General features: G+C 40.1%; 1 protein-coding gene across 7 annotated transcripts in view; it reads right to left on the minus strand.

The window, feature by feature from the left end:
• The window catches only part of usp9 (ubiquitin specific peptidase 9), a 36,255-nt gene extending 28,381 nt beyond the window's left edge, over positions 1-7,874 (minus strand). For 4 of the 7 annotated variants that reach the window (XM_019255759.2, XM_019255756.2, XM_019255757.2 and 1 more), the window contains exons 1-4: positions 7,276-7,666; positions 2,558-2,838; positions 539-684; positions 244-323 (exon numbers count right to left, since the gene is read on the minus strand). In XM_019255759.2, the coding sequence (XP_019111304.2) occupies positions 244-323; positions 539-684; positions 2,558-2,671 (340 nt within the window). In that variant the 5' untranslated portion in view covers positions 2,672-2,838; positions 7,276-7,666. Of the gene's footprint in view, positions 1-243; positions 324-538; positions 685-2,557; positions 2,839-7,217; positions 7,667-7,732 lie in introns of those variants that run through there. The other 3 variants (XM_019255755.2, XM_019255754.2, XM_019255758.2) reach the window with 3 other exon arrangements.
• Positions 7,875-14,206: the final 6,332 nt, after the last annotated feature.

Here is a 14,206-nt window from a genome sequence, read left to right on the forward strand (position 1 = left end):
TTTGTCTGTTAAAAAAAAAAGGATTTGCTGCTTGTTTTATATTATTGTAAATTATATAGGTTTACTCTGGGAACACCCTGGATGAGTCGCTGGATCATGCCAGGGCTGACACACAGACCAACAAACATTAATGCTCATATCCACACTTACGGGCAATTAACCTGCATGTTTTGGGATTTTGGGATGCGTAACAATCTGTACTGTACGGTCAGCTGTATGATGTAGTATTAAGTACATTCCTACCTTTTTTACTCAGGTCTATAGCAGCTTCCAAGAGGACTTCTAACTCTCCTTTTGGCAAAACTGGAACGACCCAACGAGGCCTGGGAGAGAAAAAAAGAAAACACCATATGTGAAGGCGCGTGAAAATCAAAGCACGGACACTGCGTGGAGTCAATGGAAAAACAAATGTAGACGTCACACACACACATCACGACTAATAACGCTGCAGAGCAATCATTCTAAGAACGGGTCCATCTTCCTTTTTGCATCTCGTGTGCTGAGGGTTCAGCCTCTGCATCAGGAAGCGAGTTAATACCTGTTGATCATGTCATCCAGCTTAGCTAGGTCAGTGTGAGGGAAGGCGGGCTCCTCCTCTTCCAGCTGAGGGGGCCCATCCCCCTGGGCCTGCTCATCTGGCGGGCTCACTGGAGAGTTCTCATTAGATGAGTTTGGAGATGAAGTCTGAAAAATAAAAAATACACAGACATAAACAATCAAACTCATAAAATGACTCCTGATCTCTGTGGATGTATCATATAAGCTAAATTATATATTAATGCTACGTCAGACGAGGTGTCATAAAAGTCAAACGGTTAACGAGATTCAACCCCTCAAATAAAGCATGTGTGCTTCCTTCGTGCAGTATAGATACACTGTAACCATATTAACGTCTGCAAAATTAAATTTAATTGAAACAACTGCCCAATGTAATGTAATAAAGTTATATTTTCCTGGTTCATCTTTCAGTTAGAATAAATAATCATGAATACAAGTCTACGGTGACAGCAGCTTCACTTTCCGGTTTCAGCTTCATAGTTTGTTGGCATGAGGGTAAAGATACAGTCCCAGTCAAGTTACCATAATTATAACCATCTCTCGGATGTTTTATTTGCTTTATTTGGATTGTATGCCAGTGAAACAGAAAACATGGGATGAGAGAGGCGGTGTTGACATGCGCCAAAGCTTCCTGTCGCGGTTACACTGCACGCGTGTTAAACCTCTCAACAACCGGCCACGCCGCGAGCGATGTGTTTTGATTTGTCCTTTAACATGCGAGTGATGGAATATGACTACGCAATAAAAATAAAAAAAATAGAGAGAGAAGACCAACGGCTTTGTTTCATCTTCAGCACGACTAGACATCGAATTCAAATTACGTTTTTTAACGTGTGAAGACAGAAGCTCCTTGACACACACACTGTCACATTATTAAGTCGAGGCTGCGTGCTTGTCTGGTCATTCATGAAAACAAGCCTGTGTGACTGCAGTGTTGTGACGGAGCATAATGTTGATCATTGGTATACACGGAGCACACAAAGCATCAGAAATAGGTCGTCGAGATGGAAGTGACCAGTCCAGCGAAACGAGAGTACGACTTGCTCGCTGTCAATTTGTATACACCTGTTTCTATAGTGATATATGCCAATGGAAAGTCAAGGCCCACTTCCTGTGCTGGGTAGGGTTTCTATTGTTCTGGTCAGGCGCATATGCATGTAGGTATAAAGAAGCAGGTGTCTCTCCTGAAAGGCCTTTAAACACAGCCATTCAGTCATTATACTCATAGTATTTGGCACAGAGAGAAACGCTTATCTACGGAGAGGAAACAAAAGGTGAGGACCGACACGGTTGTGTTAGAAGTAGGAACGTGTTAGTACGTGGGTGCCGTCAAATACAACTTTCGGAAGGAAGAGCGTGCATGCATAACTGTGCATTTAAAAAAGGATGTGACCATTCCCTTCTCCACTTCTTTCCTCATCCGACGAGTGTGTGTGTAAACATCGGTGGTGGTGCGAGCAGCTGTGTGTGTGAGAGAGTAAAACAGGGATACACATAATCGAGAAAGAGAGGGAGATGCACAACTGAGAAAAAATATGAAATGTGGGGGTGTGTGGTGAAGGCTCCTTCTGCTTGGCTGACCTACATAGGCAGCTTGCCTCTCACGTCTCACCACGGCTCATCTCTAACCAACACAGGCCTGCGCACACACATCCTTTATCCATCACTCAGGAGGCTCTGTTCATTGATGCCTCGCCTTCACCCCCTTTTCCGCTCCCTCCTCCCACTCCCTTTTTGTCCCCTTTGGCATCTGTGTGTGGTGAGGTACGAGCAATATCTGTTTAAAAAAATATAGTGCGCTGCAGTGTGAGCTAACAGAAAAGGACAGATCTCAAAACACACTCCGCTCCTCGGGTTAATTTAATTACATGTGCTTGGAAAGAAAACGTAATGCAGAGTCATTTAAAACGAACACACGATGGAATTAGATGAAGCCAAAAGGTAGACAAGATCAAAACTGTTCTGACAGAGACAGAATGGAAAGATCCAAGATGCTGACCTGGTTCTGTGGCAGTGGGGGTTGGCTCTGAGCATCAGGTGCCTGGCCCTGGCCCTGGCCCTGGCCCTGACTGTCATTGCCCCCCACCGGAGAACCACGCGTGGTGGCCGTCATGCTCGCCACGGGGCAGATCTTGGCAATCTTGGCCTCTTAGGGAGCGCTGGCCAGGAGGGAAATCACAGCCACCTCAGCTGTAGAGCAGAGGGAAGAGAGCCCGAACACACGAGAGAGGGACACAAGCACCTGGAGATCTGGGTGTGCCGCTGAGACCATTGCATAACCTGTAGCAGAGGAAGAGAGAGGGGGGGTAAAGGTCAGAATTATCAGCAGGCTTGGTTAAGTTACTCGTTAATGCACAAGCAAATAAAAGGTTTGGTGGTTAGAATGCAGCGTTTCCATCTGAAACATCTTGTGTTGGGTCGTAAACTGTTTTCTACCCAACCCAAAAAGTTCTGTGATCATTAGGAGGTGTTGGGATGCTGCAGCCAGGTTTTGGATCACTGGTTCAAATTAGACGCAACAAAGATTTGTTCCTGACTCATTAAATTTGAATTACACCTAACTAAATGAGTCATCTAAAATGTAAAAATTCTTGGATTCTCTCCCACACCTACATGCTTTTCTAAGTCACCACGGAGAAGCTTCAAAGGTCAAACGATATTACTGTCAGACATTTTAAGAAATCTTTCAGACAAGTATATCTGCCAACCCGCAGACAACGCTGCACCGTGTCACTACCAGCCCATCTCGCCTGACATCAGATGACTTGACTAGGCCTGGTGTTATTTATCCACGGTAAAAAGAAGAGTTTCACACAACTCCGCCGTGAAGAATGCGGGAGGACGGCCGTCGTAACATTGCATGAACTTTTTTATGACTTCATTTCTGCTCCGTGACGGCAAACACAACACGTAGCCTTTCAGTGACTTTTATGCTTAAACAGGCATGTTACAGCTGTAACTACCCTTTACAACATGCACTGTGATTGCAGCGGTGCACCAGGACTTTCACACACACACTAGGAGGGACTCGCCTACCACAACAAAACCATGAGTCTACTTCATATACACAGGTTACACACAAGGCTGAGTGTAAACTACTACCTAACGACTCTTAACCTATGAAAGACAAAGAGGGGCAGTGATGGAGGAAGTACTCTGATCCTACATGTAGTCAAAGTAGTAATACCACAATTAAAAAGGAACTGTATTGAAAACACTACCTTGTAAGTTTGTAAGCATAATCAGGAAAATGTATTTCCAGTATTAAAAGTCAAAAGTAGTCGCTCCTGATTGTGACTGTCTGTATCAGATTACTGATGCATTAATATAAACGCAGGATTTTACCGTCGCAGTTGGTTGAGGTGGAGCAGATTGAACATTTTTGTACAGCATTATTTTAATTATTGATTAAAGTGCTGATTGCTTTCTGCATGATTTATTGATTTGATTTGAAGATAGTGAGAAATGCCGTCACATTAACCCAGAGTCCAAACCTTCTCGATGTCCAACTGATACTGTAAACCTCATCAGATTAAATGAAATAACTAAAATGAGGAAAGACAAAAATCCTCACATCTTTAAAAGATGGAAGCGTGACATGATCTGGCATGAAACATGATCAAAGCAGTTGCCGATTAACAAGAAATAACCACGTGACCTGTTTTGACCCCGCCCCTCAGAGGATCCAAATCGAAAACGAAGAATCGAAATCAGAATTGTTAAAATCCAAACCAGCCGTGATAAAAGCGAAACTGCCACGGTTCGATTCCTGCCAGGGGAACTGTGTTGCTGCTTGTCATACCACTGTCTCTCTTTCTCTTTGCACACTATGACTTTTGATTATCACGCACAGTGCCAAAAAATTATCTTATGACTCCACACGTCTCTCATCCCGTCTGACTTCTTTTCAAAGCATTCCCAAATCTCAACAATTAACTCGAGCGACTACAATGAAATTATTACCGACGGGGACGCCGGACAAAACTCTAAAAATAAGACCGAGCTAGTGTGACACCAGAATTTGCCTTTAAAAAATGTCAGTACGACGATCAATAAAACATGATACAGCCTGCAGAGTTAGCACTTGGCACTTGTCGGTCTGATCAACGACAAATCCTGAAGATGAATTTATATCCTGCATCATCATTTATGCTGCATTTCAGTCTCAAAGTTTCATACCAGATAAACCTTTAAATAAGTTTTACATTTTTTTAAGCATCAGATTAAAACAGAACCTGTTAATGTTTTAAAAAGGAGCGGCGGCCACATGTATAAAGATAGATATACATAATAACAATAGGCTGCTGTAACGTAACGCACATGTCTTCATATCAACAGCAGAAAACTTGAGGTCTAATATGATTTCATATTAAAAAAAGAAATTCTGGTTTGACAACAATGAAAACACAATTATTAATAAAACAAATCAATGTCACAGGATACAATATGTTCATCACCAACTTCTGCACCTCTGTCAAAGTAATCATCTCCTCACCTCTCAGTCTTAACTTATTAAAATGAACACTTGGGATATATGCTAGTTAAGAGTCATGCTGTTTTAAATTCATTTTACAATTTCAAGTTTCTTTGTTTTGTTTTTTTAAAAACAGACTTCAGACTTCCACAGCGACTCCTGTGATCGAAATAAATGAGTTGCAGGGCATCATAAAAGGAAGGGAACGTGACCTGGTGGGCGCTTAGACAAAATAGGATAAAAAATTAAATAATAATCATCATTTGTGCTGTTTGACCAGCTGAAAGCTTCGGTGAAGATGACAACCACAAAAAAAAAAAAAAACAGTCCTTATGATCCCAAGAGCCCAACTCAACTTTGTCTTATGCATCAATAGTTAACCCGATCAACAAATGACTGCAAGAAGGGTTAAAATTAAAGCATAATATCTGAAATACAAACAGAACGAGAACATAAACATCACTAGGCGAGTGTAATGTTGCAAGCCTGTACATTACAATAACACAGATGTATTTATGGTGACCATAAATATTAAGAGAAGTCATAAATAACCATAAAGAGTTAAACGTGTTTGTTGCAGCATTTTCTTTTCTTTTTTGCTTTATGGGTAGTGAAACTAGATTATTTCCTATTTTACAGGTGGCCGGGCTGCATCTGCTTCAGCATCACAAATGTGGGCTGCAGCTGTCATTACAACAACACGTTACATTAACAGTCAACATGGGAGAAATCTGACGAAACGGCACACGGTGAACGTGAAAGCACTAACTGTTTACTAGTAAGGGTGGGTTACTTAAAAATGACGCACACGTTACATGTTTCACCCACGGTGCTGTATATACTTTTGTACAATATAAATACTATTGATGTTTTATTCTTTTGTTGTGTAATGCTGCTGCTGCTGCATTGTAATCTCCCAGCTTGGGATAAATAAAGTATCTATCTTATGTATTGAGGGCTAAGCTGGATACAACTGCGGCCTTTTTGGGACCTGAACCGGTGTTATTTAAAAAAAACAAAAAGAAGACATCTTATGGACGGAGAAATCATGTAACCTTGTAACATCTCGAATTAAGACAACCCCAGATGCGCGGTGACATTACGTAATTATCAACACAGACTAACATCAACAGCTGCTGGTTTTTAGTTGAGTTAACGCCTGCTTTGCTTGCTTGCTTTGCTTTGCTTGTTAGCCCGGTTAGCTGCGGCAACCTAAACGTTACAGTAAGGGGGGTTTAGTAGTTTAGCCTGAGCGAGGCGATCCGCCCCAGACACAAGCAAAGCGGAGCAGGAGCAGGGCCGGCCTAGTGTCGTCCTGAAGCGCCCGCTGCGCCGCCGCTGACACACGCAGGCCTCGGGTTACTCACTCGAGGCCTGACGTTGTAGTTACCCCCGGTGGAACCGTTGCCACATAAACACACACGCATAAAAAGCCTGGTTGACAACTTAAACCAACAAAAATAGCGGATTAACTGTGTTGTAAACTCATTTACAACGACTACAGGTCGGTGGCTAGCGCCGCGGTGCTAACGCCGATCTGGATAAACAGTTAACGGCCGTTAGCCTCTGCGTGCTAACTCTAACGTTTTTAGTTTCAGTTAACTACAAACTAGTTCACGCAACAAAACACTCACGTATTATCACAGCTTTTTTAAAAACTTTGCAGCAAAGTCAGCGTTCAAAATCTATATAAAAAGTTAATGTTGGTTTAAAAAATAAAATGTTAGTGACAGGAGAAGAAGGAGGAGGAGGAGGGGTCCGTCTATTTCCTGAAATGTATCGACTAACGTTTAAATTATAACTCAGCTACAACAAAAACTGGATGTAACAGCAACATACGCGTTTGTTAAAAGCCAGCATCGGTTATATATATATGGTGTAAGGAGGAGGATAACTTGTAAACATTTAAAAAAAAAAGAAAAAGAAAAAGGGAAATGTTTCCACCTTTCCAGTCTGTAGACAGTGTCGAGGAGAGAGAGGGGGGGTAAGCTACCATTAGCTTTAGGTGAGCTAATCAAAGACTTTACACGTATTGTAATAAAAAAAAATGCAGTTTAATCGCGTTGACATTGTCTAAATTGCAGTAAAAAAAAAAAAGAAAGAGGAGGAAGAAGGAAGGAGGAGGGGGTAGCTTAAAAAAAGAAAAAACAGCCCGGCACAAGTAACCGAAATGCAGCAACGTTACCTTTGCATCCACCAGCTGATACGCTAATACTGTTAGCAGCAGGCAGCTAACAACTCACCAGGAATTTGATATGACTTCCCCCCTCTCTCTCTCTCTCTCTCTCTCCCTCTTTTCTCTCTCTCCCTCTCTCTCTCTGTGTACGTCCAAGCCTGGATGGTGTCGTCGTATATTACATAAACGTGGCCTCTTCTTCTTATAATCGGTGACAGTTTTCGCAGGGCACGGACCTGTTTACCACAAAGATCTAATTCCTACGTTCTTGCCTTCTTCTGCTTCTGGGTGTTTTTTCCCTGCGTCACCGGCGCGGTAACAGCCCCCCTTTCCTTTCCCTTCTTCTCTCTCTCTCTCTATAACTCCTATCTATCTAGTCCGGGTTTCTGAAGGGCTTGTCACTTCGGTCCCAGCAGTCACTCACACACCAACTTGAATCAGTTCAACATGGCGGAAGCGCAGTCGGACACAAATGCTGCTCAGTTTTAAAAAAAATAAAAAATAAATAAAAATAAAAAACAGACCAGACTGGATTGTGTGAACTTCAGCAGTCTTCAGTTTTTTTTTTGTTTGTTTTTTTTGGTACCGCAATCGAGAGCGGATCAAGCAAACACACACACCCGCTTGAATGGAAAGGACATAAAACATCTCATCTCAATTCTCATAAATGACTCCGGATCCAGCGAAGAGGGGCGAGTCCGAACCGTGGTTTCAATAAAACCAAGCGGAAAAAAAAAACGGAGCGACCTGACGCACTGGACTATATCGCCCCCTATCGGATGGGGTGGTTATAAGAGAATGATGTAACGTACTAATACTAATACTAATGCTATTACTACTTAATAATAATAATAACAATAACAACAACCACAACAAACAACCACAAACAATAATAATAATAATAATAATATACTAATATCGGATGGGGTGCTTTTATAGAGAATGATGTAGAATGTAAATAATAATAATAATAATAATATAATATAATAATAATAATCATAATAATAACAATAATAACTAGAACATTTCTAATAATAATGATAATGGAAGAAGAACTTCAACTTCAACTTTATTTATTATATAGCACCTTTCATACTGAATTGTAGCCCAAAGTGCTTCACAGAGCAGAGTAAAAAACACAAATAGACAACAGAGCAGTTTCATACTGGACTTGAACCGGCCACCCTCCTACTGCTACCGCCGCCCCTTAATACATAAGAAAAGTATTAAAATAATAGCAGTCACATATCTAAATAAAAATAAATAATGTTAATACAAGAAGAAGAGATACTTTTATTAATCCCTTAAGATTTACATGCATTTTAACACTGAAAGGCAACCACACACACTCAAAGGGCTCATACACATGCAAATGTGGAGAGAGATGGTGAAGTGAAGTCGGTGCCTTGCTCAAGGACACCTCGGCAGTGCTCAGGAGGTTAACTAGCACCTCTCCAGCTGCCAGTCCACCTTTCATACTTTGGTCCATACTGGACTTGGACCAGCCACCCTCCCTACTGCTACTGCCATCCCTTAATACATAAGAAAAGTATAAAAATAATAGCAGTCACATATCTAAATAAAAACAAATAAATAATAGAATAAAAATAAATAGACCCTCGGGTTCAAGTGAGGAAATACTTTCCCACAAAAAACCTTTAACAGGGAAAAAAGGTGGAAGAAACCTCAGGAAGAGCCACAGAGGAGGGATCCCTCTCCCAGGAAGGACAGACATGTACATAACAAATCAACACAAAATTATTGTACAATTACAATGAATGTTAAAATTACAATGAATTACAATGAATGATAAAATGATTACAGTAGCACAATGAATGATAAAATGATTACAGTAGCAGTGGAACCTGTGACAAAGACAGAGAGACACAGATGTAACAGCAGCAGCAAATCATCAACTAACTAACTATAAACTGTAATGGAGATATGGTAGCAGTAATGACAGTAGTAATATGTGTAGTGGACGTCGTGCAGGACCACAGCAGCAGCCACGATCCACGAGAACCTGCTGGACCATAGAGCACAGAAACTCCGGGGAAGAAGTTTAGTTAGTAACATGCATTAATGAGAGAGGGGAGATGTGACTGCATCTTCAACCAAAATCACATGTTACAGTCCATATGCTAGCCTGGAGAGATTCTTTTTCAGTTTCTTTTTAAACTGAGCAATGGATTCACACTGCCTGGTGTCATCTGGAAGTGAATTACACAGCTTAGGAGCAATGTGGCTGAATGCTCTCTCTCCGTTGGTATTGAGGTTCATCTTAGGTACTCTGAGCAGACCAGCCGAGGAGGACCACAGTGAGCGGTTAGGGGTGTAGATTTCAAGGAGGTCAGAGAGGTAAGTGGGAGCATGGTTGTGTGTAGGGCCTTGTATGCCAGAAGCAGGATGGGGCAACTGGTAGCCAGTGAAGCTGCATCAGCAAGGGTGTTACATGGCTTGTGGAAGACAACATAGGCAAATAAAAATGTACACATAGAATGAACTTCAACACTTATAGTAATGTAGTAGTGGGAGTAAAATATCAACAACTTAATGGTCCAGTGTGTAAGAGATTTAGGTGGCTCCATTTACAGAATATATATGGCAGGGATGGAATGTAATATATACTGTGAATATATTTTCATCAAGGACAGTATAAAGAATAGACAGAGCCTGAGTGACGTCACCCATAAGTTTACGAAGAGCCGGTTTGAAGCTGAAAATATGCTTGGCAGTCCTGCTTCTTTCACTTCCCGGCGAATCTAAAAATCACCTTAACAAGAATTAAGCATCCACGCTTTTAATTATGCATAACTTTAACTTAATTATATAATGTGAACAGGTGAGTTGTATATAAATTCACCCTCAGTACAGTTGTCATGAACGGGTAAATTAGCTACAGAGACCAAAACTGTTTTTTGTACCAGGCTGTAAACATGTTTATTTCTGCTGTGAAGTTGGACATTTGAACATGGGGACTTATGGAGACTGACTCACTTCTGGAGCCAGCCTTAAGTGGACGTTTGAGGAACTGCATAAATACCAGCGTTGCTGCTTTGATTGACAGGTGGGTCCCGTTACATATGGCTTGTTTGTCTTCAGGTCCGCTGGTGATCCATGTCTTTGCCTATTTTTAGATTAGTTAGGAGGAGAAGAGGCAGGACTGCCGACATAGCAGTGTCCAGAGCCATGTATTTTGAGCTTCAAAATGGCTCTTCAGAAACCTGTGGGTGATGCCAAGCATGCACTATCCATTCTTTGTACTGTCCGTGGTATTAACTTTAACTTAACTACAGCCCTTATGATGTTGGTTGACAATGTATTCTAGTAAGAGTGTACATTGCCATAATCCTCGCAGTTAAGACCATTTGACATAAAATAGTAGGTTAATGCAGGTGTCAACAATTAAGGTTCTGTTCAAACAGAGTCAGGGTGCTGCCATGGTTCACTGCAACGTCTCTGCTGCAATAAATGGAACTAAACCTCAATTAGTATCACTGGAAACACCTGCAGTGACTCTACTATTTCATGTCCAAATGGCTGCTGTGAAAAAGGTCTATTGCGACTGTATGCACTCTAATTACTCAACAGAGTTTTTTTTTTCTGTACAGTGTCGTATAATCTACAACAACCCAGCAATGGACACAATTAAATTTGAAATGTTTGGTTTAAATTGAGATTGCAGGCAGCCATATAACAACTTAATGGAGCTGGTTTATGGTAAATTCTTCTAGGATACAACACCACAACACACAAATTAGGGGGATTTTTTAAAAAATTGGTATTTACCACAAAAACACCCAAAACATTACCCTGTACAAGTGTTTCTGTTCCTGTTCCCGTTCTCGGTTGAGCATCTTCATCAAATGATAAGCAGTCATACATAATGGACGGACAGGGTATTTGTAGACTCACTGATTCTGTTACAATGAATAGAAGCTTCAATTTTTCTTGATCCTCTACTTTCCTGCAGCTGCAGTAACCTAGGAGATGGCAGGAATTAGGGCTTGAAGGGGCTCACTTAATTTATAACGAGTTCACTGGCAGCATTGGATTTTAATCTGATTTGTATTTAGAAATCTGCTTCTTCGAGTTATGTTAATATGTTCATATGTTTGTCAGTCTTTTCTGCCACACCCAATTTTTCTCTGTGTATATAACTGCACTATACTGCACCCTGGACCACATGAGCCCCTTTCAGACATGAATCTGTGACATTGCTGGCTTCATGTATCTGTTACGGTAAAAGCTTAAGGGCTTATACGCAATGTGCTCAAGACATAATGATCTTGACCAAAAACACCAATGGGATAGCGTCATATTTACAAATTGAGAATCGTAGCATGACTTATATATTTGTGAATGTGGGTGTCTTTCACATATTTTTGTATATTATATATGTTTCTCTATAGCGTGCTCTCCACAGCTCTTTATGGAGATTTTATGGAGAAAGAGGAGAGGAAACACTACACAGGAAGACAACTGATCTCCTTACATCTCCAGAGTCCTCTGATGAAACAGCAAAAACAAGGCCAATAGCAACTCAAGTAATCCAGTGAACAAGTCACTTATCCCTCCTTCCCATCCTGCATTAGGTTCTTTGTGCTGAGTCTGTGATTTGCTTGGTCTAGGAGCTCCCTGACAAAACCTAAATAGATTATTTTCATTATTTTAATAACCCATGTTTCATAAAGTGGTCATGCTTAGCTGCCTGTGGGTGGTGATATACTGTACAGCAGTAAATCAGTAAATACAGATAAACTCTGATGTTGTTATTTTAATGAATTAATTAATTCAAATGAAGGTAGACGTCATAAGATTATTATAGAATATCACTTATTAAAGATTGGATAAGGCAGAAAGCTGTTCATGTGTGAGGTCTCTCTTTCAAAGAGCTGAGAAGTTTTATTGGGTAGTATTAATTATGGGTTATAAATATTAGTGTGAAGGGTGTACTTGAGCTTTGTGTGTTTGTGCACTATGCTCTCTTCCAGGTGTCCATGGTAGTGTGGATCAGATCTCAGCTGTTTGGCGACTTCATGGATCTTTGTCATCATATATAACACAAATCTATATCTATATATCACAAATAACAGACTAGCCATCGAACTTGCTTGTGCAATTCACAAGTGCAATCTTTCACACATGCATACTGCACTTTAAACAATCAGTCTATTCTTTGTACAGTTTCTCAAAGACTAAATTCTTTTAGAAGGTTTTAGATTTACATAGTGTATAGTTCACTGTTACTTGGCTTTTATTTTACTGTTACTGGTATTATTTAACTGTTATTTATACATGTGTATATAGTGTTAAAATTGATATCTTATAAGTGTAAAGTTGTTTTTCTTGGGATTTTACTATCCAACCTCTATAGTGTTCAAATGTTTTTCTTGGTATTACTTACTATCTCACTTACCGTTTGGGAGCTGCTGTAACGAACACAATTTCCCTGAAGGGATTAATAAAGTATTTCTGATTCTGATTCTGATATATGTTTACAAAGTAGACTACATTTCGGGCTCTGTTTTTCTGAAAGTTGGATCCGGCTCAACCCCTCCGCTGCACGTCGCTGTGTTTTTTGGCGGACACCCCTGCGGCCCGCATCGCCTCAGCCAAAGCGGACAGCCCCCACTTAGATGAATGGAAAAACCTGAATATTCGCCGCAGTGCCAGATCCTGTCTGAATGCAGCCTTAGCTGGGATGTGGACGAGGCAGGACATAACCAGAACCATATATTCTGAGCTCCAAAACAGCTCTTTAGAAACCTGTGGGTGATGTCACGCATTCACCATCCATTCTTTTTATACCATCATTAGCTGGACTCCATGGGAGTACCTGCAGCGTCTGAAATAAGAAAGGCTGAAATAAAAGGCTTATTAACAGTAACAATTCTTACAGTATTTTCATTTGACACTCTGAACACTCAATATTAAACTCCATTTATAAATCTTACACATTGGACCTTTAATTTATGCAAATTTGTGCAAAGAGATTAAACATGTGCACAGAAATTAAACCTGTGCTAAGAAGTAGAACCTATGTGAAGAAATTAAAGGTCCAGTGTGCAGGATTTAGTTGCATCTAATGGCGTAATCTCTGCATTGCAAATATCCTCATATCACCCATGACTAGTGTAAAGGACAAACACTTGACAGGCTCTGTCTAGTGTCAGTATTTAGTTTGTCTGTTCTGGGCTACTGTAGAAATATGGTGGCCTCCATGGAAGAAGACTACTCCCACTGTAGATATAAAAAGATCATTTTTAAGTAACAAAACAAAACAATTATTATTATTATTATTATTATTATTATTATTATTATTTCTTTTTTCCTGAGCTATTTAAACTTTTGAAGACCATATTTTATTTCTTAATAAACTTCTTGCTTATAATAAACTTTCATAGTCTGTGCACAGGTCATAGCACACTCTCACACTCTTATTTATGAAACATCTTCCTCAAGCATAGTGGCGTTCTGATAAAGATAGTTTGAGGAAGTCCGCTCTCAAACCTTGATAACACGCATGGCAAAGACAAGATAACTCGCTTTCACGCTTTCAGGGTTGACTAAGTGAGAAAAAATATTGGGACTGTAACTTCACTATTACTGCTATCACGAAAACATATTCTCAGAAGTTAGCATGCCACAGGAAGTAAAAGTATGTCTTTTAACTTTTCATCTTACTGGTAGATGAAAAGGTTGAAACTGCTTGAACGTATGCATGTATTATATATTATACTCTCATATGTATTGCAAATATGCGAGTAGGACGTTTGAGCTTTTAAAGGAATAGTTTGGCATTTTGAGAAAAATGCTTATTTGCTTTCTTCTAGAGGTGAAAGATGCATTCAGAACACAATGAAATTAGCAATAATATAATGAAAATGTTCTAGCTACTATAGCATTCAATATTTTACTTGAGTAAAATGTTTAAATATATTTAAAGTATCAAAAGTAAAAGTGCTGATTACTAGTAACTAAAGCCAGCATATAAA

This window comes from Larimichthys crocea, chromosome XVIII (assembly GCF_000972845.2).
Source record: "Larimichthys crocea isolate SSNF chromosome XVIII, L_crocea_2.0, whole genome shotgun sequence".
NCBI lineage: Eukaryota > Metazoa > Chordata > Actinopteri > Sciaenidae > Larimichthys > Larimichthys crocea.